Raw genomic sequence first — 27,393 nt, forward strand, 5'->3', positions numbered from 1 at the left:
AATGTCCTGCCACTCTCCCCACTTACTCCCTAATCTCCTCCCCCAGGGCATGGGGACAATGGCCAATGTCTAAGAGGCAAAGAAATGGCCTTTCACATGCACTCACAACAGCCTCCATCCACTGAGGATTTACTCATCCTATATTATATCAGCCCTTTAGACAGCTCTGTAAAGTAGGCTTGCTTATGCCCACTTTGTACCTTAGACAAGAGGGAATCTGAACATGTAAGGAACTGGCCAAAGCCCCACAGTTAGTAAGCAGCAGAGCCTACATTCTCCTCAGTGTGGGCATGGATCTGACATCATCTCAAAACCCCCAGAACGGCCACAGCACTCAATAGCTACCCAAATACGTGATGAATGGATGAATGGTTTTTTTTGTTCGTTTAGTTGTCCTGGGATTTTGAACTCAGGGCCTTGCACTTGCTATGCAGGCACTCTACCACTTGACCCATGCCTCTAGTCTTTTTTTTGCTACAGTTGTTTTGGAGGTAGGGTCTTGCTTTTTGCCCACACTGACCTGGAATGGGAGTCATCCTCCTATTTTATGCTTTCTGCCATAGCTGGGATGGCAGGTGAGTGCCACTACTCCCAGTTCTTTTCCATTGACATGGGGTCTGAACTTTTCGTCTGGCATAGCCTCCAACCTTGATCCTTCCCAACTCAACCTCCTAAGAAACTAGGATTACAAGCCACCTGCTCCCTGATAGATGGATTTTTTTTTCTCTTTTGTATTTGGCAGCACTGGGGTTTGAACTCAGGCTTGCTAAACAGGCACTCTACCACTTGAGTCACCCACCCCCAGCAGCTGCTTTGTGTGTGTGTGTTGGAGTGGGGAGGCAGTACTGGGGTTTGGATTCAGGGCTTCATGTTTGTTAGGCAGGCAGGCACTCCACCACTTGAGCCACGCCTCCGGCTGGATGAATGTTTTTAAAGAGCTTAAAAAGACACTGGTGCTAAATGCCCATCTACCATTCAGTTCCTCAGGAGAGGAAATCTCACTCCCATTAGAAGATGAGTCCAGATCAGTGGAAGAGGCTTGCCTATCCTGACTCTCAGGTGTGGCTGGGCTCAGATTCCCACGAGTGCAGGCTGGGGAAGGGGCCTGGAACCTTCACCACTGATAGGTGGATTGAGGAACCAACCAGAAGTTCCTGCCCTACCAAAACACCTAGATGAGGAGACAATGGCAGAAAATGGCCACCAAGGTCTTGCTGGAGGCAGGGAGAGGCCACTCCGCTTGCTGCTGCCAGGCTAGTTTCACATGGCCAGGAAGCTAAGTCCCAGTGCAGTATGACAAGACAGAAAGTGATGTTCGCAAGGTCATTCAACTTCAGGAAATTAACCCAGTGTGACAGTTGCCCCACTTTGGAGCTTTTATCTTAAGAACCTCAGTGCCTTCACTTGTCCCCTTCTCAGAATCCCTTCTCCTTCCCCTGCTTTTTTTCCCCTCCCACTTCTGGTTTGCACTTAAAGGGGACACAGGAAGAGCTGTGGGTATGAGCTGGAGAGAAGTCCACAAAGGGCCGTGAGCCTTGTCATGTACAGCTGAAGGGTGGCCACTAGGTTCTACTAAGACCTCTCCAATTGGCTACCTCAGGTATGGGGCTGTCCCAGGACAAGCACAGGAGTCAACCCGTGTAGGACTCAGAATTCAAAGGCTAGGAGACATGGACTTGAATCCTGACTGGGCCATCTTCTTGCTGTGTGACCTTGGTTAGGTCCCAGCCTATCCCGCTTGGCATGTCTGTCCCACCTGTCAGATGAGGCCTGATGGTCTGACTGCCTTTCTTCTCCACTCCCTGCATTGTGCACTTTGATGTAGGCAAAGCCTTTCAAGCTGGAGCCTTGAATCCCAGGCTGAGCGTCAGGCCTCCAACATTGCTGAATGCACTCCCTCAGGCTCCTGTTACACAGGTTGAACAACCCAAAATAAATAGCTAGCCCAGAATTGTGGGGAACCCATCACTTTTTACCACCCCCAGCATGAGCCCACAGATGTGAGTCAGCTGCATGTGAACACCAGGCAGGCAGGGAGCCTCTCTGAACTCACTTCCAAGGGGTCCTAATTATGAAGGAAGTCAGCCACTAACCACATGCATGCTGCTGGGGCCAGGGCATGCCTCAGGCCTGGGCAGCTCGACAGGTCCACCTGAAGGATCTTCAGACAAACAGAGATAGGGCAGCCCCTGGCCTCCAGGCAACCTGCTAAAAACTGGTCTCTAGCAGCCAGACCCAGGAGTTGCTCTGACTCTGTGTGACTTTAGGAAGCCCTACCTCCCTCTCTGAGCCTCCATTTCCATATCAGGAACTTGGGAATGTACATGAACGTATTCAGTAAGCCCTAGCTCCCTGCCCCCTTCCCAATCCTGGACGACTGATTTTCTGCTGGTAACTAGAATGGAGGCCCAGCCTTCCCTCAGTGTGGACTCAGCATCATTCAACTCCCCTTTCTTCCCAGAATCACCCTGACACTGGCCTGCCCCATGGACTTGAAGAATTTCCCCATGGACGTCCAGACATGTATCATGCAACTGGAAAGCTGTGAGTCCCTTGCATGAATCCTCTTTAAAGAACTAGGCTCCTGTTTACTTGTGGGCCTGGCAGAAATTCCCTAATCGCTGGACCCCGGGAGATCACTGTGATAACTCAAAGTGCTAGATGAGGGTGTCGCTTTTAGAAAATATCTTAGAGCTATAACTCCCATTGCATTACTGAGGCCCAAGCGCTGATATCAGCAGCATCTCCACAGCGGTATTTTTCCATGTCCCTTGTGAATGTGCTCACAGGAATGGAGGGAAATGGCTGGAGTGAGTCATGGTCCTTGGACCCACGGGGGTGCTCACTTCAGCAGGGGAAGTAGGTGATCGAAGTGTGTTAGTATAGAACAGTTGTGCATGGTGTTGCATGCCTGTAATCCCAGCACTAAGGAGGCAGAGGCAAGAGGATTCTAAGTTCAAGGCCAGCCTGGACTACATAGCAAGACCCTGCCTCAAATAGGAAACACCATAGCCTCGTGGTAGAAGAAGTAATTTCTTAAGATGGGAGAGCGAGTACTGGAGAGAGCATTATGGAGGACTGGGATTCTGACAGATAGGGTAGCTGACTTCTTTCATGACAAACACAGAAACCAGTCTGAATAACTAAAAGTACAGTGACCCAGCAGGAGCACGAGGTGGCATGAACTAATGGGCCATCTCCTTGGAGCCCCACCTCTGTGGGGGGAAGCAGCACCAGCCAGTTCCAAATCTTCCTTACTTCTCTTAGGAGTCAAGGTCCTGGGGCAGAGAATCTGGTGGCCTGGCTTGGTCACCATTTCACCTCTAACCCCCGCTCAGCAGTTAGTCCCACCAAGAGAGCAGGTAATAGATACCTTCCCCAAGGGAAAATCTGCTGTGATCAAAAAAGGAGGCGGGAAAGGATGGTATAGAAAAACACTATGTCAACCACACTTCCCCACAGGGTGATGAGTCCCCCACCAGGACAAGCCAAGGAAGGGACAGAGGTGCAAGGGCTGTGGAGTGGATGGAAAACAGTTCAATCAGTTTGCCCGCCTTTCAGAGAGGAAGAAAAAAGCAACACAGTCTCAGTCTCCTGAATTCCAGGGAGGGTCTGTGTTTCTCTCTGCCTCTAACAAACGCTCCTAATGGTGACTGAGCTTTTTTCTGCCCCCACCCCAGTTGGCTACACCATGAATGACCTCATCTTTGAGTGGCAGGAGCAGGGAGCCGTGCAGGTGGCTGACGGACTGACCTTGCCTCAGTTTATCCTGAAGGAAGAGAAGGACTTGAGATACTGCACCAAGCACTACAACACAGGTGGGTGTAGTGGCCATTGTCCTTGAATCCCGCCCCCACCCAAGACTCCAGGTCTTTTCAAACAGCCATTCAGTCATTGATTCCACAGAGCTTACACAGTGCCCATCATGAGCACTGCTCTGCATTTATTACCTAGTGGTTAAGAGAACAGGTTTTGAAACCACAAAGTGCCTCTGAAATTTTCTTCCTGACTACTGGCGTGGTAACTTAAGCTTAGACCACATCTCATTACAAGGGAAGCTGGTAAATACAGTCTTTATTCTGGGTAGGAATCCTAGTCCTAAGGCAAGGTGAAGAATGGCTACTGGAGCCAGGCACTTGTGGGTCACGCCTATAATCTTAGTTATTCAGGAGCCAGAGGTTAGGAGGATCATGGTTCGAAGCCAGCCTGGGAAAACAGTTTAAGAGACTATCTCGAAAATAATCAGCACAAATCAGGGCTGGTGGAGTGGCTCAAGCAGGAGAGTGCCTGCCTAGCAAGCATGAGGCCCTGAGTTCAAACTCTAGTACCACCAAAGGGGAAAAAAAAGAATGACTATGGGGGAGAGTCTGACACAGGAACTCACACTTAGGGTGAGGCAAAAGTAGAGAGAACACTCACATTTGACCTCAGCAAGAGGGAACCCAGAGGCACTGTGGAAGCTTTGTAGCTAGTTGAAGAGGGTTCACTAGCCTGGGAGCCAGAGTGGAGCAGAAAACTGCAATTGCTTAGCTCAGCTCTCTACTACCCATGACCAACTCAGCCTTTGTTGGAAGCTGAATTTGCAAATGTTCAGGGGTTGATCAGCTTTGCACGCCCTGTCTCTGACTGGGAGTTCATTGAGTTGGCATGCCAGCTGGCAGGCTGCTAGGAAGCTGCTGTCTGAACCCACCTGAGTACAGGAGAGATGTAGAGTAGACTAATGACAGGCCATGGAAAGGAGGTGACAGAGAGGGACCAAGAGAAACCAATGCAGGCTCTGTTACAAATCAAAATCCCAGTAAGAGAGCAAGCAAGCTACCCTTGGGTCATATCAGAGAAGTTCCAGAATCTCCACAGATCCTCTTCATCCCTGGGAAAGCTGAGCCTCAGAAAGATGATGGGGCTCCAACTATCAGCCAATCACAACTGATCCTCACATGCCACAACCCTACCATCTGTACTGCCATTTTCTTTTGTAATTTGGCTTTCCTGAGGTATGACAAATAAAATATAAAGCTGTATATATTGAAGTTATACACCTTGATGTTTTAATATATGTAGACATTGTGAAATAATCACCACAATCAAGCTAATTTACATCAGTCCATTTACATATCTACCATGGGTGGGTGTGTGGGAAGGCAAGAACACTTAAGATCTACCCTCTAGGCAAATTTCAAGTACATGGTATAGAGTGGTTAACGCTAATCACACTGCTGTACATTCCATCTCCAGAACTTACTCATCTTGCATAACTGAATCACTGTACCCTTTAACCAACATCTCTCCATCCCCTCCACCTCCTCCCATCCTAGCCTCTGGCAACCACCACTCTACTTTCTACATCTATGAAGTTACTATTTTATATTCTACAGAGAAATGAGATCATGCTGTATTTCTGAGGCTGGCTCATTTCACTTAGCATGAAAATGTCCTCCAGGTCCATCCATGTTGTTCCAAATGGCAGCATTTCCTTCTTTTTTAAGCCTGATTAATACTCCATTTTTTTTTATCCATTCATCCATTGATCCAGCAATACCACTTCTGGATATCTATTTAAAGAAAATGAAATAAGTATTTCAAAGTGGTATCTGTGCTTGTACATTCTCTACAGACTTAGTCACAATAACCAAGATGCAGAAACAAATGCACTCTGAACTTTCTCCTTCATTTTCTCTTTGCTCTTTAACCTTTCACATTTAAGTGAGAGCTGAGCTCTATGCTAGGCCCTGTGGATACAAGGAGGAAGGACTGACAAGGTCCTGTCCACACAGGGTTGATAGTCCAGGTTGCTGCAAGAAGTCCCCTACTTAGTGGGCTTTGGTGGACAATAACCAAGACCTTGCCATGGGACTGGCCCCTGCTGGTTTTGTTATGGGAGATTTGGGTAGGACCTCCACTCAAGTTTGGTGGCTTAGGTGTTTAGCCAGAGGGGGGGATTGGCAGGTTCTTGTCTCACCAAGCCAAAGAATGAACTTCACAGACAAGGGTGAGCATAGAGATAGGAAAGTTTATTAAGGGAAAGAATGAAAGCTCCAGCCGGAGGGATCCTGAGTGGGTTGCCAGGGAAGTGACATGGTCTGAGGTTTTTATCTATTTTCTCAAGCTCTATGCTAATTAGGTGTGCAGAAAGCAGCATTGTGGTATGCTGTGCCTGCAGCGTTCTGATTGGTTGGTTCTGATCCTCACATTGTCCGTCCTGCCTTTCCTTTCCACACTTTAAGGTGACAGGGAGGTCATAATGGAGGTTTCCAGGGACCCTCTGTCTCATTCCCCGCCCCTCTGAAGAAGTAACCCTAACGGCTGTTAGGGAAAAGGGGCAATGACCACTCTTTGGCTGCTTTGAGCTAGAAAAGGGCGTCAGTAGGGGACAACAGTCAGGGCCTTCTCACAGAGGCCTATCTAAGGGTCCCTTGTAGATGGAGGCCATTATTTGAGCCTTCTGTTTTTAACTTAAACTTAAGAGGTGGCAAGGGAAGTTTAGTTGGTAGGAAATTTAGTTGATGGGTTGTCCAGACCAGGACCAGAAGACATCCAGTTATTTTTTACTAAAAGAGAAATTAGTGAGAACCATCCTTTAAAGTGAAAAAAAAGTTTTTATTTGTGGATAAAACCAATAGGATCAAGAAGAATCATAAAGAGGGGGCGGGGGGAGGGGGGGAGAAATGACCCAAACATTGTATGCATGTATGAATAAAAGAAATAAAATAAAAAAGAATCATAAAAGCATTAACGAAAATTAATGAAGACTGTAGATTGAACATTAAAACCATCTGCCATCCATAGAAACAGTGTAGCAGGATCAAGAAGAATCATAAAGAGGGGGCGGGGGGGGGAGAAATGACCCAAACATTGTATGCATGTATGAATAAAAGAAATAAAATAAAAAAGAAGAATCATAAAAGCATTAAAGAAAATTAATGAAGACTGTAGATTGAACATTAAAACCATCTGCCATCCATAGAAACAGTGTAGCAGGTACTCCCTTTGTTGTCTATTTTAGGTGGTAATAGTCAAGTTACGGTTACCTCTTTGGACAAACTTTTAATTGAGTAAATGTGAACCCATGAAGCATATAAAAATGAGCCATAGGCTGCAGAACTTTCTCCTCTTTGAATAAGAACTTTTATTAGTTCCATGGATGCACAGACAGAGAGGGGATAAACTTCCCACTCTATGCTGAAGACAGAGAAGAAGAAGAACAATTTGCCCACTCCCTTCTTGTACTTTGCCCTAAAGGATCTGACTTCATGTGAGCAGAGCTGAGGGAACATGGGGAAAGAGGCATTCTACCTGGGGGACTGCCCGCTGAACGCTGAAATGCCATGGAAGAGAAGGAGCATTTCCCTGGCTAGGTGTGGGAAGGATTTAGGGCATCCCAGCAGAGGGACTGGCAAGGTCAGAGGCTCAAAGTGTGATGGGGCAGGACATGCTGCAGGCAAGCAGTGGCTGTGGGGAGGGTACTAAGAAAATCGTGGAAAGACAGGTCAGAACTCAACTGTGACGGGCAGACTAAAGATCCTGAACTTTTTCCTGTACCCAATAAAAGGTCCTTCTACAAGAAGAGGAGGAAGACATGAAAAGTTCTTCAATATGTGACAGGACTCAGTCACGTATTGGGAAGACAGCTGGCAGAAGGATAGGGGAAGCTCCACTTAAGCCCACTCTTATCAGCAGAAACTGGTGATGTTGATGGTGATGATGGTGACAATGATGGCAAATAACAACCTGAGTACTTATGAAGTATAAGGACTGGGCTTAGATCTTCATAAATAGCATCTCATTTTATCTTCACAATAACAATAGGAGTAGCCAAATGAAGTAGGTATTATTTTTATTGCCATAATTCCTTGGTATCCACAGGGAATTGGTTCCAGAACCCACCTTGGATACCAAAATTCAAGCATGCTCAAGTCCCTTTATAAAAGGGTATAGTATTTACATATGGCTGATGCAAACCCTCCTGTACACTTTAAATTATCTCTGGATAACTTGCAATACCTAAGTCAATGTAAATATTATGAAATAGATATACTGTATTGCTTAGACAATGATAACAAGGGGAAAGTCCATGTATGTTCACTACAGACACATTGCTTTGAATACTTTCTACCATGGTTGGTTGAATCCATGATGGATACAAAGAGCTACCTACATTATCTCAAGTTTATCCCACATGAGGAAACTGAGGTCCGGAGTGATTCAAGCACTTGCCTAAGGACACAGCTAGTGTGAGGCTGAACCAGGACTCCAACTGAGGAGTTGCTCTCACCCTAAATCCTTTGTCCCTATCCACCAGGCTACATCACCTCACTATAATTTCTTGCAGGTAAATTCACCTGCATCGAGGCCCGGTTCCACCTGGAGCGGCAGATGGGCTACTATCTGATCCAGATGTACATTCCCAGCCTGCTCATCGTTATCCTCTCATGGATTTCCTTCTGGATCAACATGGATGCGGCACCAGCCCGTGTGGGCCTGGGCATCACCACTGTGCTCACCATGACCACCCAGAGCTCTGGCTCCCGAGCATCCCTGCCCAAGGTAAGTGCTACTGCCTGAGAGTTCAGAACACCTGGGCAGAACATTTCCCTACCCTGCCTGAGATGTGGGGAGCATAAGGGATTTATCACCATGCATTTGGCAACTGTACTTTGCAGGGGCCAGGATTCTGATCCATCGGTCCTTCCACCACACTCAACCACACATTCTGTACAGCTGCTGGACACCGCCTCTGCTCCTTTCCCCTCCAGCATCACACACACATTCTGCTTCATTAAAATTCAACTTTGGCCAGGCGCCAGTGGCTCATGCTCATAATCCTAGCTATTTGGAAGGCTGAGATTGCAGTTCAAGCCCAGCCCAGATAAATGGTTCCTGAGATCCCATCTCCAAAAAAACAACCAGAGCAAAAACGGACTGGAGGCATGGCTCAAGTGATAGAGCACCTATTTTACAAGCTCAAAGCCCTGAGTTCAAACCCCAGTCCCACCATAAAAGAAAAAGAAAAACAAAACTCAAGTTTGCAAAAACAAAATGAAACAACTGCAATGGTACATGTTTGTAGTCCCAGCTACTTCAGAGGTTAAGGTAGGAGAATTGCTTCAGCTCAGGAGTTCAAGGCCAGCCTGGAAACATAGCAAGACCCCCCCCACACACACACACACAAAAGAAAACCACTTTAACACTCAACTTCTCATCCTACTCTATTCATTTTTAGAGCTAAGTACCCCGGACTGCTCCTTTCACTATTGCTGGTGAATACTTAGCTCTAAGAACAATTCCATGTTTGGAGATTTGGTACAAGGAGTCAGAGGACTCCATGTACAGATGTACACATGCTAAGATTTACACAGCCCCAGGTTAAGGATACACAGACTGTAAGGGAGAAGAGCCTGGGCACAGGTTGTAGGAATGCATATGCACACTTCATTCCTCTCTCTCTCTCAGTGTAGAGTCTCACACAGTGCACTTATTCCAAAAACAAAAACACAGACTGGTGTGATGTTTCTGCCCTGAGCACAGAGACTGTGCTGAGGCTCACTAGACACTAAGCACCCCAAGTTTCAATTCGGGGCAGGCACCCCCTGCCTGTATCAAATTTCCAGGCTCCTGGTTGGAAAGCAGATGTTTAGGATTAAACGAGTTGTTTATACAAGCAGCCAAGGCCCATTGAGCACTTAGGGAAGATAGAAATATTCCCCAGATACCAGCCAACGGCCAACCTTGCAAGTCGGTGCTTTTTTTTTAAGAGACAGTGTCTCACTATGTATCCCAGACTGGCCTTGAATTCTCCATCTTCCTGACTGAGCCTCCTGAGCACTGGGAAAGCAGGTCCTTCGTAAGACATCAGCCTCATGCCTCGATGTTAACCTTTTTCTGGAAATACTTCAGTCTGTTTTTGCATTTCTAATGTTAGACTCCACATTCACTATTAACACTTAAATCATATCCCTCTTCATTCACTATTAACTCTGACAGCATCTTGTTCCATTGGCCTCATGCTAGACACAGCACTCTGTCCGGTTCTCTCTTAACCCAGACACAGCATCCCACTTGACTCATTAGGAGGCACTGTTGGTCCTCCAGTCACCCTGACAATGAGTGCCTTTCACTGCCAACACCCCGGCCCGTGTTTCACTTAAGCCACTTTTCACACGTGATGCCCAAGTGCCAGACGCCACCTACTGCTCCTCTCACTCCTAGTTGAAAGAGCAGACCCTGTTCCCTCAGTGTTAGTGTTGGAGGCTCCATCCTACTTGACTTGCTCTCAGTGCTAGGACTGCATTCTGTGACACTCACGATTAGTGCTGAGCCTCGTTCTGTCTGTTCCCTCAGCACTAGACACAACCTTCTGCCTGCTGTCATGCCGGTCCCACACTCTGCCTCCTCGGGCTGTGTGCTAAGCGATGTTCTCTGTGACTCCAGTTGGTGCTGCAGGAAGCACTCTGCTTCAGTACAGAAAAGTGGAAAGAAAGAGCAACATGCACTGAGACGCTTCACCTTAGAATTGCCAGTTATTATCGCTTTGCCCCATTCGTTTTCTCTGTCTAGATACAGAGCTAGATACGTAGCTAACAGGACAGGAAGACAGGCACCATTACTGATGATTCATTTGAAGATCAGAAGTGTTGATCTTCAAAGTTATGATCCAGCCATCATAACAATTCATTTCAATATAAGGAAAAATAACACTATCATATCTAAAATTAACAATAATTCAGTAATTACTATTGAGTTAGGAATTTGAATTAAAAAGATTCAGAAACATCATAAGATACAGAATCTTTATTCAAATTTTCCCAGTTGTCAAAAAATGTAAATACAATGTAGGATCCAATTAAGGATCCCGGGCACACTGCATATGATTGGTCTACTTCATCTCTTTCCATCTAGAATAATCTGTGCACTGTTTTTCAAGGCATTAACTTTTAAAGTGAAACCAACATTTGGTTTCATTTGCCGTCAACAGCAGTCGCCACACTCTCCTCTGTTCATGCTTACAACAAAACTAACAAGGAAAAAATAAACTCAATAAGAAGTTCCTTGCGTCACTAACACAAGGCCTCAAATTCTGCTACATCCACTACAGATGCATGAAACCAAACTCTGATCACTAAAGCACCCAACACTTCTGCTCTGTCCAGTTGTAACAGCAGCCATAACGCCCTGCTTTCCTCATTCGACGCTAGACTCAACACACTGTGCTCCTTGCAGTTAACACTGGACTCAGTACTCAGCACCATTTGTTATTAACACTCAACTCCAAATTCTCCTCCATTCACTTCTTTAAAGCATAAAATTCAGCAACTTTTAGATATTCGCAAAGTTGTACAACCCTATCCATGCAACTATCTACAGATATTGTCTAATTCCAGGACATTTTCGTCACCCCAAAAAGAAACCCCATATTTACTAATAGTCACTCCTCATTTCCTCCCTCCCACCCCCCAGCCAATGGCAAACATGAATAGATACTTCCTATTTCTATGGATTTGCCTTTTCTGACATATCTAATAACTGGCATCATACCATGGGTAGCCTTTCATAACTGGCTTCTTTTACTTACCACATGTTCTCAATGTTCATCCATGTTGTAGAATGTATTAGTACTTTTTTCCTTTTAATGGCTAAATAATATTCCACTGTAAGGATATATGACATTTTGCTTATCCAGTAGGAGTTGATAGACTTTTAGGTTTTTTCCACTTTTTTGGATATTGTAAATAATGCTGTCAGGCATGGTGGCACATATAGATAATCCCATCACTCAGGAGGCTAAGACAGGAGGAACACAAGTTGAGACCAGCCTGGGCTACATAGTAAGACCCTGTCTTTTTTGGTTTTTTTCGTTTTTCTTTTATTATTCATATGTGCATACAAGGCTTGGGTCATTTCTCCCCCCTGCCCCCACCCCCTCCCTTACCACCCACTCCGCCCCCTCCCTCTCCCCCCCCCTCAATACCCAGCAGAAACTATTTTGCCCTTATTTCTAATTTTGTTGTAGAGAGAGTATAAGCAATAATAGGAAGGAACAAGGGTTTTTGCTGGTTGAGATAAGGATAGCTATACAGGGCATTGACTCACATTGATTTCCTGTGCGTGTGTGTTACCTTCTAGGTTAATTCTTTTTGATCTCACCTTTTCTCTAGTACCTGTTCCCCTTTTCCTATTGGCCTCAGTTGCTTTAAGGTATCTGCTTTAGTTTCTCTGCGTTAAGGGCAACAAATGCTAGCTAGTTTTTTAGGTGTCTTACCTATCCTCACCCCTCCCTTGTGTGCTCTCGCTTTTATCATGTGCTCATAGTCCAATCCCATTGTTGTGTTTGCCCTTGATCTAATGTCCACATATGAGGGAGAACATACGATTTTTGGTCTTTTGGGCCAGGCTAACCTCACTCAGAATGATGTTCTCCAATTCCATCCATTTACCAGCGAATGATAACATTTCGTTCTTCTTCATGGCTGCATAGAATTCCATTGTGTATAGATACCACATTTTCTTAATCCATTCGTCAGTGCTGGGGCATCTTGGCTGTTTCCATAACTTGGCTATTGTGAATATTGCGGCAATAAACATGGGTGTGCAGGTGCCTCTGGAGTAACGTGTGTCACAGTCTTTTGGGTATATCCCCAAGAGTGGTATCACTGGATCAAATGGTAGATCCATGTCTAGCTTTTTAAGTAGCCTCCAAATTTTTTTCCAGAGTGGTTGTACTAGTCTACATTCCCACCAACAGTGTAAGAGGGTTCCTTTTTCCCCGCATCCTCGCCAACACCTGTTGGTGGTGTTGTTGCTGATTATGGCTATTCTAACAGGGGTGAGGTGGAATCTTAGCATGGTTTTAATTTGCATTTCTTTTGCATTTCCTTTATTGCTAGAGATGGTGAGCATTTTTTCATGTGTTTTCTGGCCATTTGAATTTCTTCTTTTGAGAAAGTTCTGTTTAGTTCACATGCCCATTTCTTTATTGGTTCATTAGTTTTGGGAGAATTTAGTTTTTTAAGGTCCCTATATATTCTGGTTATCAGTCCTTTGTCTGATGTATAGTTGGCAAATATTTTCTCCCACTCTGTGGGTGTTCTCTTCAGTTTAGAGACCATTTCTTTTGATGAACAGAAGCTTTTTAGTTTTATGAGGTCCCATTTATCTATGCTATCTCTTAGTTGCTGTGCTGCTGGGGTTTCATTGAGAAAGTTCTTACCTATACCTACTAACTCCAGAGTATTTCCTACTCTTTCCTGTATCAACTTAAGAGTTTGGGGTCTGATATTAAGATCCTTGATCCATTTTGAGTTAATCTTGGTATAGGGTGATATACATGGATCTAGTTTCAGTTTTTTGCAGACTGCTAACCAGTTTTCCCAACAGTTTTTGTTGAAGAGGCTGCTATTTCTCCATCATATATTTTAAGCTCCTTTGTCAAAGATAAGTTGGTTATAGTTGTGTGGCTTCATATGGATCCTCTATTCTGTTCCACTGGTCTTCATGTCTGTTTTTGTGCCAGTACCATGCTGTTTTTATTGTTATTGCTTTGTAATATAGTTTGAAGTCAGGTATTGTGATACCTCGTGCATTGTTCTTTTGATTGAGTATTGCCTTGGCTATTCGTGGCCTCTTGTGTTTCCATATAAATTTCACAGTAGATTTTTCAATCTCTTTAATGAATGTCATTGGAATTTTGATGGGAATTGCATTAAACATGTAGATTACTTTTGGGAGTATCGACATTTTTACTATGCTGATTCTACCAATCCATGAGCATGGGAGATCTCTCCACTTTCTATAGTCTTCCTCAGTCTCTTTCTTCAGAAGTGTATAGTTTTCCTTGTAGAGGTCTTTCACATCTTTTGTTAGGTTTACACCTAGGTATTTGATTTTGTTTGAGGCTATTGTAAATGGAATTGTTTTCATACATTCTTTTTCCGTTTGCTCATTGTTAGTGTATAGAAATGCTAATGATTTTTCTATATTGATTTTATATCCTGCTACCTTGCTATAGCTATTGATGATGTCTAGAAGCTTCTGAGTAGTTTTTTGGGTCTTTAAGGTATAGGATCATGTCGTCTGCAAATAGGGATATTTTGACAGTTTCTTTACCTATTTGTATTCCTTTTATTCCTTCTTCTTGCCTAATTGCTCTGGCTAGGAATTCCAGTACTATGTTGAATAGGAGTGGAGATAGTGGGCATCCTTGTCTGGTTCCTGATTTTAGAGGGAATGCTTTCAGTTTTTCTCCGTTAAGTATAATGCTGGCTGTAGGTTTGTCATATATAGCTTTTATAATGTTGAGGAACTTTCCTTCTATTCCTAGTTTTTTTAGAGCTTTTATGATGAAATGATGTTGGATCTTATCAAAGGCTTTTTCTGCATCTATTGAGATGATCAAGTGGTTTTTATCTTTGCTTCTGTTAATGTGGTTTATTACGTTTATTGATTTTCGTATGTTGAGCCACCCCTGCATCCCTGGGATGAAGCCTACCTGGTCGTGGTGAATAATCTTTTTGATGTGTTGCTGAATTCGGTTTGCCATTATTTTGTTGAGGATTTTTGCATCAATGTTCATTAAGGATATTGGCCTATAGTTCTCCTTTTTGGAGGTGTCTTTGCCTGGTTTTGGGATAAGTGTAATACTGGCTTCATAAAATGTGTTAGGCAGTTTTCCTTCCCTTTCTATTTTGTGGAACAGTTTAAGGAGGGTTGGTATCAGTTCTTCTTTAAAGGTCTGATAGAATTCAGCAGAGAATCCATCAGGTCCTGGACTTTTCTTTTTGGGGAGACTCTTGATTGCTGCTTCAATTTCATTTTGTGTTATAGGTCTATTTAGGTGATTAATTTCCTCTTGGTTCAGTTTTGGATGATCATATGTATCTAGAAATCTGTCCATTTCTTTAAGATTTTCAAATTTATTTGAATATAGGTTCTCAAAGTAGTCTCTGATGATTTCCTGGACTTCCATGGTGTTTGTTGTTATCTCCCCTTTTGCATTCCTGATTCTACCAATTTGGGTTTTTTCTCTCCTCATTTTAGTCAGGTTTGTCAGGGGTCTATCGATCTTGTTTATTTTTTCAAAGAACCAACTTTTTGTTTCATTAATTCTTTGTATGGTTTTTTTGGTTTCTATTTCGTTGATTTCAGCTCTTATTTTTATTATTTCTCCCTTCTATTTGTTTTGGGATTTGCTTGTTCTTGTTTTTCTAGGAGTTTGAGATGTATCATTAGGTCATTGATTTGGGATCTTTCAATCTTTTTAATATATGCACTCATGGCTATAAACTTTCCTCTCAAGACTGCCTTAGCTGTGTCCCATAGGTTCCGGTAGGTTGTGTTTTCATTTTCATTGACTTCCAGGAACTTTTTAATTTCCTCTTTTATTGCATCGATGATCCATTGTTCATTAAGTAATGAGTTATTTAGTTTCCAGCTGTTTGCATGTTTTTTGTCTTTACTTTTGTTGTTGAGTTCTACTTTTACTGCATTGTGGTCAGATAGTATGCACGGTATTATTTCTATTTTCTTATATTTGCTGAGGCTTGCTTTGTGCCCTAGGATATGATCGATTTTGGAGAAGGTTCCATGGGCTGCTGAGAAGAATGTATATTGTGTAGAGGTTGGATGAAATGTTCTGTAGACATCTACTAGGTCCATTTGATCTATTGCATATTTTAGATCTTGGATTTCTTTATTGATTTTTTGTTTGGATGACCTATCTATTGATGATAATGGGGTGTTAAAGTCTCCCACAACCACTGTGTTGGCGTTTATATATGCTTTTAGGTCTTTCAGGGTATGTTTGATGAAATTGGGTGCGTTGACATTGGGTGAGTACAGATTGATGATTATTATTTCCTTTTGGTCTATTTCCCCTTTTATTAGTATGGAATGTCCTTCTTTATCTCGTTTGATCAATGTAGGTTTGAAGTCTACTTTGTCAGAGATAAGTATTGCTACTCCTGCCTGTTTTCGGGGGCCATTGGCTTGGTAAATCTTCTTCCAGCCTTTCATCCTAAGCATAAGCTTATTTCTGTCGGTGAGATGAGTCTCCTGTAAGCAACAAATTGTTGGATCTTCTTTTTTAATCCATTTTGTCAAACGGTGTCTTTTGATGGGTGAATTAAGTCCATTAACATTAAGCGTTAGTACTGATAGGTATGTGGTGATTCCTGCCATTTAGTTGTCTTAGTTGTTTGAAGGTTTGATTGTGTGTACCTAACTTGATGTTACTCTCTACTGTCTTGCTTTTTCTTATCCTGTGGTTTGGTGCTGCCTGCCTTTTCATGGTTAAGTTGGGTGTCACTTTCTGTGTGCAGAATCCCTTGCAGAATCTTTTGTAATGGTGGCTTTGTGGTGACATATTGTTTTAGTTTCTGCTTATCATGGAAGACTTTTATTGCTCCATCTATTTTGAATGATAGTTTTGCTGGGTAGAGTATCCTGGGGTTGAAGTTATTTTCATTCAGTGCCTGGAAGATCTCACCCCACGCTCTTCTTGCTTTTAATGTTTCTGTTGAGAAGTCTGCTGTGATTTTGATGGGTTTACCTTTGTATGTTACTTGTTTTTTCTCTCTTACAGCCTTCAATATTCTTTCCCTAGTTTCTGAACTTGTTGTTTTAATGATGATATGTCATGGAGTAGTTCTATTTTGATCTGGTCTGTTTGGTGTCCTGGAGGCCTCTTGCATCTGTAAGGGAATATCTTTCTCTAGATTTGGGAAATTTTCCGTTATTATTTTGTTGAATATATTACGCATTCCCTTCGCTTGCACCTCTTCTCCTTCTTCAATGCCCATGATTCTCAAGTTTGGTCTTTTGATGGAGTCAGTGAGTTCTTGCATTTTCTTTTCACAGGTCTTGAGTTGTTTAATTAATAGTTCTTTGGTTTTTCCTTTAATTACCATTTCATCTTCAAGTTCTGAGATTCTGTCTTCTGTTTGTTCTATTCTGCTGGATTGGCCTTCTGTTTTGTTTTGCAGTTCTGTTTCGTTCTTTTTTCTGAGGTTTTCCATATCCTGGCAGTTTTCTTCTTTATTGTTGTCTATTTTTGTCCTGAGTTCATTTATCCATTTATTCATTGTGTTCTCTCTTTCACTTTGGTGTTTATACAGTGCTTCTATGGTTTCCTTTATTTCTTCTTTTGCTTTTTCAAATTCTCTATTTTTGTTGTCTTGGAATTTCTTGAGTGTCTCCTATACATTTTGGTTGACCCTATCCAGTATCATCTCTATAAAATTCTCATTGAGTACTTGTAGTATGTCTTCTTTCAAATTATTCTTGTGGGCTTCATTGGGTCCTTTGGCATAGTTTATCTTCATTTTGTTGGAGTCTGGATCTGAGTTTCTGTTCTCTTCATTCCCCTCTGGTTCCTGTACTAATTTTTTGCTGTGGGGAAACTGGTTTCCCTGTTTTTTCTGTCTTCCCGTCATTGTCTTTGGTGTTGTTACTGTCCCTGTACTGTGTGCAATTAAGTATTTTCTAGCTTGTAATAATAACAATGGTAATATTTAGAATGGAAGGGTGAGCTGAGATGGAAAACAAGAAGTTAAAGAAAAGGGGAAAACAAATATACAGACAAGAGGGAGAAAGCAGAACAAGGTATCAGACAAGAGAGTTTCAAAGGTATAAACAGGGAGTGTTAGTGTACTAATCGACAGTAAGCTGAACAGACATTAGAGAGACAGAGAGAGGATTGAAAATCAAAGATAAAAAAAATTAAAAATAAGTAAATGAAAGAAATATCTATATGTAAAAATGAATTAAAATAAAATGGAAAATATAAAATTAAAAAAAAAAAACTTCCAAGTTTATATGCAATGCAGTTTCAGTCTTAATAATTTGGGTGTCCGTCTCAATCTCCAGTCCTGGAGTTGGTGCCTCAGATGTTGTTCTGTAGTTGTCTCATCAAAGGGGATGCATAAAGTAGAACAAAACTACACACTCACACACACACACACACACACACACAAAAAAAAGCCCCACCAAGTGTCCCAAGTTCAAATGCAATACAGTTTCAGTAAGTTTTTCGGCTTGCAGGTGTAATTCAGTTGTTCTCTCATCAAAGGTAGGGAGAAAAAGAAAAAAAAAGAGTCTGGAGACAGTTCTGAGAGTGGTATCTGCAACTGTGGCCTGCCTGCCTGCTGCTCTCAGCCTGCTGTAGCTAGTGGCGTTATTTATGCAGATCTCTGGGGTGAACTTAGCACTCACCTGGTCCCACAGGCTTTGTTTGTTCAGAGTTCTCCTGTGTGGGAGCCTCTGCTACAGGCTTTCCCCTTTCCAAACACTGGGAAAGGTGACACTGCCCCCACGTTGTCAGGCCTGCTTGTTGTAAGACCCTGTCTTAACACCCACCCCCTCCACAAAATGCTGCTGACTTAGTTAGCTTTCTGTTGCTTTGACAAGGGCTGGTGGAGTAGCTCAAGCAGTAGAATGCTTGCTTAGCAAGTGTGAGGCCCTGAGTTCAAACCCCAGTACCACCAAAAAATAAATAAGTAAAATAACCTTCCTCTGTTGCTTTGACAAAATACCTGACATAAACAACTTAAAGTAAGAAAGATTTATTTAGGCTCACAGTTCCAGAGAGCTCAGTCCCTGGCCACTTGGCCCCAGGTACTTGGGCAGACAGTGGGAGCATGTGACAGGGGAATTTCATCTCATGGCTGACAAGAGGCAGAAAAGGAAAGAAAGAGGGGCCCAGGACAAGATACAGCCCCCAAGGACATGCTGAAGTGACCCACTTTCTCCACCTCCCAAAGTTTTCTCCACCTCCCAAAGTTTCCACCACCTCCCAAAATTAGTGCTACCAGCCGGGGACCAAGTCTCCAACGCATGAGCCTGGGGGAGCATTTCCTACTCAAACCATAACAGCTGCTATGATGAATGCCTATGAATACATTTGTGTGGATACATATGCAATTCCCATAGTCTACACTGAGGAGTAAAGTTGTTGGGTCATAGTTAACTACATGTTTAACTTTCTAAGGAAACTGTGAGGCTGTTTTCCAAACTAGCTGCTCCGTCTTATAACCCCAGCTGGGGTAGACATCCTTACAAACACTTACTATCTTTTTGTCATAGCATCTTTGTGCGTGTTAAGTAGTATCACATAGCATTGATTTGCATTTTCCTAATGAATAATAATGCTGAATCACTTTTCGTGTGTTTATGGCAATTTCCATGACTTCTTAGAGAAATATCTATTTGAATCTTTTGCCCATTCTTAAATCATTTCTCTTATTATTATTGAGTTGTAATGGTTATTTATGCATTTGGAATTTTAAACCTTTATCAGATACATGATTTGCAAATATTTTCTCCCATTCTATGGGTGGTCTCTGCATTTGATTGATTGCTTCCTTTGATTTGATAAAGTCTAATTTATTTATTGTTTCTTTCATTGCTTGTGTTTTGCATTTTTTAGTCATGAAGATTTACACTGATGCTTTCTTCTAAGAGTTTTATAGTTTAGCTCTTACATTTAGATCTTTGATACAATTTGACTTATTTTCATGTATGGTGTGAGGGAGGGATCCAACTTCATTTTTTCCTATGTGATATCCAGTTGACTCACACTGTTTGTTGAGGTGAGTATTCTTTCCCCACAGAATTCACACCTTTGTCAAAAAATAAATAAATTAACCATAGATGTATGAATTTATATCCATACTCTCAATTCTGTCCCATTCATTTGCATGTCTATCCTTACACCAGTACCACAGCATATTGGTTACTGTAGATTTGTAGTAAGTTTTGGAATTGGGAAGTGAAAGTGCTCCAACTTTGTTCTTCAAGATTGTGTTAGCTGTTATAGGTCCCTTGTATTTGCATGTGGACATGAATGGGAATTTTAGGATCAGCATGTCATTTTCTACAACAACAAGGCCAGCTGGAATTTTGATAAAGAACACATTGAATCTACAAATAAATTTGGGGAGCATTGCCATTTTTATAGTATTGCACCTTCTAATCCAAGAACTCAGGATTTCCTCCATTTATTTAGTCATCTTTAATTTCTTTCAACAATGTTTTCAATTTACAACTCTTACTTTGTTTCATTTATTTCCAGGTATTTTATTAGTGCTGATGCTATTAGAAGTAGAATTGGTTTTAAGTTTCATTTTTGGATTATTCCTTGTAGGGTATAGAGACACAATCGACTTAGTGTATTGATCTTATATCTTCTAACTTTGCTGAACTCATTTACAAACTCTAATAGTTTTTGTGGATTCCTTAAGATTTTCTTTATATGACATGATGAGATCTACAGATAGAGATAGTTTTGCTTCTTCCTTTTTTCTTGCCTAATTTCCCTGGATAGATCTTCCAGTACAATGAGAATAGAAGTGGTGAGGACAGACATTATTGTCTTTTCCAGATCTTGAGAGGAAAACTTCTGGTTCCTCACTATTAAGTATGATGTTACATCTGGGTTTTTCGTAGATACCCTTTATCTGGATGAAGAGGTTCTCTTCTATCCCTAGTTTGTTCCATGTTTTTATCATAAAAAGTGTTAAATTTTTTTCAAATGTTGTTTCCAGATGTATGTAGATCATGTGATATTTGTTCTTTAGTTAATTCTTATGGTGATTGATTTTTGTATGATCGAGTAAAATTGCATCCCTGGGAAAAATTCTATGTTACCATGCTGTGTAGCCTTTTTGATACACTGCTGGGGCTGGTTTGCTAGCATTTTGTGGAGGCCTTTTTTGTCTCTATTTAAAAGACATTTTCATATGTAAGTTGCTCATTGTGACTCCTTTGGTTTTGATACTAGTGTGACACTGGCACCTCAGGACGACAGGAAATGTTCTCTCCACTTTGCTTTCCAAGGAAGCATGAGAAGGATTGGTGCCGACTCTTCCTCAAACATTTGCAAGACCATATATAGGAGAGAGCATGTTTATAATAGGGGGACTGTTTGAGAAAAATAGGGGTCATGAGAGGAGAAGAGACATTACAGAGTGAATAATATGAAAGTACATTGCATCTATGCATGAAGAAGGTATAATGAAAAACACTGAAACTGCTGAAAAACGGGGTGGGAGGGAAAGGAAAGAGAGAAATAGGGGGTTAATTTAATTAAAGTAAAATACATTCATGGGTGAAATACCATGGTGAAAACCCTCTGAACAGTGAATACACACTAAAAAAATGAAGGACAGGAATATAAAACAGGTCCTTTTCAGGGGTGGCTGCTGAGGGGACGGGGAGGGGGAGTGGAGAGTGCGAGGGAGGGCCAATATGCTCTATGTACTTAATATATTTGCATGAAAATAGAAAAAAAATTGGTTCTGGGCATTTCTTTGTTTCAAAGGGGTTTATTATACTATGAATTCAGTCTCCTTACATATTATAGGCTTACTCAACTTCTTTTGGAGTCAGTGCCTCACTGTAGTCTAGACTGGCCTTGAATTCGAAATAATCCAGCCTCTAGAGTGCTGTCTCACTGATTTTTCTCTACTGTGTTTCTACTCTCTATTTCATTTGTTTCCATTCTAATCTTTATTATTCTTCCTTCTGTTTTCTTTGGTTTTACTTTGTTCTTGTTCTAGTTTCTTAAGGTAGAAAATCAGGTCACTCTTGGGTTTTTTGTTTTTGTTTTTTTGGCAGCACTGGGGTTTGAACTCAGGCCTTCATGCTTGCTAGGCAGGCGCTCTACCACTTGAGCCACTCTGTCAGCCCTGTTTTATGTTGGGTATTTTCAAGATAGGGTCTCGAGAACTGTTTGCCAGAGCTGTCCTCAAACCATGGTCCTCCTGATCTCTGTCTCCTGAGTAGCTAGAATTATAGGTGTGATTACCAGCACTTGGCTATATATATATTTTATAATATGGCATCTTATGCCCACTATCTCCACTCCTATTCAACATAGTACTGGAATTCCTAGCCAGAGCAATTAGGCAAGAAGAAGGAATAAAAGGAATACAAATAGGTAAAGAAACTGTCAAAATATCCCTATTTGCAGACGACATGATCCTATACCTTAAAGACCCAAAAAACTCTACTCAGAAGCTTCTAGACATCATCAATAGCTATAGCAAAGTAGCAGGATATAAAATCAACATAGAAAAATCATTAGCATTTCTATACACTAACAATGAGCAAACTGAAAAAGAATGTATGAAAACAATTCCATTTACAATAGCCTCAAACAAAATCAAATACCTAGGTGTAAACCTAACAAAAGATGTGAAAGACCTCTACAAGGAAAACTATACACTTCTGAAGAAAGAGATTGAGGAAGACTATAGAAAGTGGAGAGATCTCCCATGCTCATGGATTGGTAGAATCAACATAGTAAAAATGTCGATACTCCCAAAAGTAATCTACATGTTTAATGCAATTCCCATCAAAATTCCAATGACATTCATTAAAGAGATTGAAAAATCTACTGTGAAATTTATATGGAAACACAAGAGGCCACGAATAGCCAAGGCAATACTCAATCAAAAGAACAATGCACGAGGTATCACAATACCTGACTTCAAACTATATTACAAAGCAATAACAATAAAAACAGCATGGTACTGGCACAAAAACAGACATGAAGACCAGTGGAACAGAATAGAGGATCCAGATATGAAGCCACACAACTATGAGCAACTTATCTTTGACAAAGGAGCTAAAAATATACGATGGAGAAATAGCAGCCTCTTCAACAAAAACTGCTGGGAAAACTGGTTAGCAGTCTGCAAAAAACTGAAACTAGATCCATGTATATCACCCTATACCAAGATTAACTCAAAATGGATCAAGGATCTTAATATCAGACCCCAAACTCTTAAGTTGATACAAGAAAGAGTAGGAAATACTCTGGAGTTAGTAGGTATAGGTAAGAACTTTCTCAATGAAACCCCAGCAGCACAGCAACTAAGAGATAGCATAGATAAATGGGACCTCATAAAGCTAAAAAGCTTCTGTTCATCAAAAGAAATGGTCTCTAAACTGAAGAGAACACCCACAGAGTGGGAGAAAATATTTGCCAATTATACATCAGACAAAGGACTGATAACCAGAATATACAGGGAACTTAAAAAACTAAATTCTCCCAAAACTAATGAACCAATAAAGAAATGGGCACGTGAACTAAACAGAACTTTCTCAAAAGAAGAAATTCAAATGGCCAGAAAACACATGAAAAAATGCTCACCATTTCTAGCAATAAAGGAAATGCAAATTAAAACCACACTAAGATTCCACCTCACCCCTGTTAGAATAGCCATCATCAGCAACACCACCAACAACAGGTGTTGGTGAGGATGCAGGGAAAAAGGAACCCTCTTACACTGTTGGTGGGAATGTAAGCTAGTACAACCACTCTGGAAAAAAATTTGGAGGCTACTTAAAAAGCTGGACATTGATCTACCATTTGATCCAGCAATACCACTCTTGGGGATATACCCAAAAGACTGTTACTCCAGAGGCACCTGCACATCCATGTTTATTGCGGCACTATTCACAATAGCCAAGTTATGGAAACAGCCAAGATGCCCCAGCACTGACGAATGGATTAAGAAAATGTGGTATCTATACACAATGGAATTTTATGCAGCCATGAAGAAGAACGAAATGTTATCATTCGCTGGTAAATGGATGGAATTGGAGAACATCATTCTGAGTGAGGTTAGCCTGGCTCAAAAGACCAAAAATCGTATGTTCTCCCTCATATGCGGACATTAGATCAAGAGCAAACACAACAAGGGGATTGGACTATGAGCACATGATAAAAGCGAGAGCACACAAGGGAGGGGTGAGGATAGGTAAGACACCTAAAAAACTAGCTAGCATTTGTTGCCCTTAACGCAGAGAAACTAAAGCAGATACCTTAAAGCAACTGAGGCCAATAGGAAAAGGGGAACAGGTACTAGAGAAAAGCTTAGATCAAGAAGAATTAACCTAGAAGGTAACACCCACACACAGGAAATCAATGTGAGTCAATGCCCTGTATACCTATCCTTATCTCAACCAGCAAAAACCCTTGTTCCTTCCTATTATTGCTTATACTCTCTCTACAACAAAATTAGAAATAAGGGCAAAATAGTTTCTGCTGGGTATTGAGGGGGGGAGAGGGAGGGGGTGGAGTGGGTGGTAAGGGAGGGGGTGGGGGCAGGGGGGAGAAATGAACCAAGCCTTGTATGCACATATGAATAATAAAAGAAAAATGGAAAAAGAAAAAAAAAAAAACTTAAAAAAAAAAAATAATAATAATAATATGGCATCTTACTCCATTGTCACTCTTATCATATATATGTATGTACATTTTTATGTACATAGACATATATGTATGTTATTTTCTTAATGATTTGCCCTGGAGATTACAATTCACATCTTACTTTAGAACAATCTAGTTCAGATTAATACTAACTTAATTATAATAATTTAGACTGCTATAACAAAATACCAGACTTGTGGTTTACAACAGAAATTTCTTTCTTGTAGTTCTAGAGACTGGAAGTGCCAACTGTTCATTTGCTGGTGAGGGCTGTCTTCCTGGTTTGCAATGACTGCCTTGTTGCTGTGTCCCCACATGGCGGAGAAAGAGCTCTGGTGGCTACTCTTTCCTAATCCCTGTTGACCGAGGGCCCCATCCATGCTTTCTTTAACTTTTATCATATCCCACAGGTCCTCCCTCCAAACGGTCACGTTGAGGATGAGGGCTTCAGCTCAGGAATGTGGGAGTGTGTAGGATTTTCATTGCTGTGACAAAATACCTGAGAAGGAAAGGTTAATTTTACTCAAGGTTTCAGAGGTTTCTGTCTGTGGTCACATGGCTCCATGGTTTCGGGGCCAGAAATGAAGCAGAGCATCATGGTGAGGACACATGGAGGAGCAAAGCTGCTCACCTCACATGGTCAGGAAGCAAAGAGAGAAACAGAGAAAGGGGTTGGGGTCCCAAAATCTCCTTCAAGAGCATGTCCTAAATGGCCTAACGTCCTCCCATTAGGCACCACCTCCTAAAGTTTCCACCACTCCCTATAGTGCCACAGGGGCAACCAAGCCTTTAGCACATGGGCTTCTGGGAGCAGTTAAGAGCCAAATCTTAGCTGGGCCTGGTGGCTCACGCCTATAATCCTAGCTTCTCAGGAGGCAGCGATCAGGAGGATCACGGTTCAAAGCCAGCCCTGGCAAATAGTTTGTGAGACCCTATCTTGAAAAAACCCATCACAAAAAGGGTGCATGAAGTTGCTCAAGGAGTAGGCCCTGAGTTCAAATCCCAGAACTGCAAAAAAAATTACAATTTTATTCATTTTACCCCCACCACATAGATTTATAATTGTTGCTTTGTGTAGCTAGCTTTTAAATCAAATAAAAGAAAAATAGTTACAAAAATTGTATTTGTATCATCTTGTTTATATACCTGTGCAGACACCTTTATTCCTAGTCTACTTCTTTTTATAGTTAGAGTTACCATCTAGCATCTCTTCACTTTAGTTTGAAGGACTGCTTCCCTTTTAGTATCTCTTTCAAGCCAGGTCTGCTATTAGAACTTCTGCTTATCTGGGAATGTCATCTTCTTTTTCATTCTTAAAGAATTGTTTTATTGGATATAGATTTTTAAAATTTTTGTTAGCATACAATAGTTGTACAGGGGAATACATTGTGATATTTACATATATGCTTACAGTATATCTTAGTTAGATTTACCCCCTCCATTGTTTGCCCTATTTCCCCCTTCTTAGAATAATTTCAACAGGTTTTATTCTTTTATTTGCATATATGGGTATAAAATATACCCACCATATTCACCCTCATTCCTCCTTTCCTTGTGTCCCCATGCCTCCCATTGTGCCCACCCCCAGAAAAGACCTATTTTTCCCTCCTGCCCTTCATTTTTTAAAGTGTATATTGATAGTCCAAGGGAGTACTTGGTACTTAGTGCTTCAGGCCTGTATATGTCATGCCTTCATCAAATTAACCCCCTGCAACCCACTCCACCACCCGTTACTTACTCATTCTGGATATAGATGTGGGGTGGGGGGCGGGGGTGTGGTGCTGGGGATGGAACCCAGGGACTCAAACATGCTAGGGAAATCCTCTACTACTGAGCTACATCCCAGCCCTAGAATTCTTTTCTTTTTTTTTTTTTTTAATTGTTGTGCTGGGGGACCAGCCCTAGAATTCATGACAAAACTTGACAATTCTTTCTTTCAATATTTTGAAAATGCTGTCCTATTATTGCCTTCTATACCCCATGGTTTCTAACACGAACACAGCTGTTATTCTTATCAAGGGATCTTTGTATGGGATGGGTCACGTCTCTCGTGCTTTTTAAAATTTTTTTGCCAGTACTAGCATATGAACTCAGAGCCTTGCACTTGCAAGGCAGGCTGCTACCATCTGAGGCACATCCTCTACCCTTTTTGTTTTCATTTTCAGGTAGGGTCTTGTGTTTTTGCTTAGGGCCAGTCTCAAACCATGATCGGATATCTATGGCCTCCCATGTAGGCAGGCTCTCAGGTGTGTGCCACCACACCTGACTTGTTGTTAAGATGGGATCTCACTAATTTTTTGTCAGGGCTAGACTTGAACCACAATCTTCCTGATCTCCACCTCCCACGTACCTGGGACCACAGGTACAAACCACCATGTCTGGCCTCTTTGCCGTTTCAGGGTCTGACTTTGTCTTCCACCAGTTTGATTATAATGTGTCTAGGTGTGGATCCCTTTGAGATTATTTTTTCTAGAGTTCATAGAACTTCTTGGATATATAGATTTGTATTTTTCATCAAATTTTGCAAGTTTTCAGCCATTATTTCTTCAAATATTCTTTCTGTCTCTTTTGAGGATTCCTATTAAATGTACATTGGTGCATGTTACAGTTTCCCGTGAGCCTGTTCCTTTCTCTTCACTCTGTTCCTCGGACCATATCATTTCAAACCTGCTCATTCTTCAAATTCCCTAATTCTTTCTTTTGCCTGCTCAAATCTACTATTGATCTCCTCTAGTAAAATTTCACTTAGTTATTTTACTTTTCAACTTCAGCATTTCTTTGGGCTCTCTTTTATCATTTCTATCTCTATTAATATGCTCCATTAGTGAGAATTTTTCTTAGATTTTCCTTTAGTTATTTAGAGACAATTTCCTTTAGTTGCTTGAATATCTTTAAAATAATTAATTCAAAGAAAATATCTTAGACAGCTTCTTTTGACTACATTTTTCCTGTGTATGGGTCATATTTTTCTGTATTTCTTTGCATTTCTTATAATTTTTCTTGAAAATTGGACATTTTGCATAATACAAGGTGGCAATTCTGTAAATCAGATTCTACCCCCTCTGTAGTAGTTATTCTTTGCTCTGTAACTTTTCTGAACTAGTTCTGTAAAGTCCATATATTCTCTAGTGGGTAGGATAACTGAAGTCTGTGCAGTTAGCTTCCTGGTCAGCTAAAAGCTAGACAGA

General features: G+C 41.5%; 1 protein-coding gene across 2 annotated transcripts in view; it reads left to right on the top strand.

Moving 5' to 3' along the window:
• Positions 1–27,393, top strand: part of Glra1 (glycine receptor alpha 1) — a 103,687-nt gene that overhangs the window by 65,995 nt on the left and 10,299 nt on the right. For both annotated transcript variants that reach the window (XM_074058542.1, XM_074058541.1), the window contains exons 5-7: positions 2,462–2,544; positions 3,681–3,818; positions 8,330–8,544. In XM_074058542.1, coding sequence (XP_073914643.1) covers positions 2,462–2,544; positions 3,681–3,818; positions 8,330–8,544 — 436 coding nt within the window. The remainder of the gene's footprint in view (positions 1–2,461; positions 2,545–3,680; positions 3,819–8,329; positions 8,545–27,393) is intronic.

Source organism: Castor canadensis, chromosome 16, assembly GCF_047511655.1.
Source record: "Castor canadensis chromosome 16, mCasCan1.hap1v2, whole genome shotgun sequence".
Classification (NCBI taxonomy): Eukaryota; Metazoa; Chordata; class Mammalia; order Rodentia; family Castoridae; genus Castor; species Castor canadensis.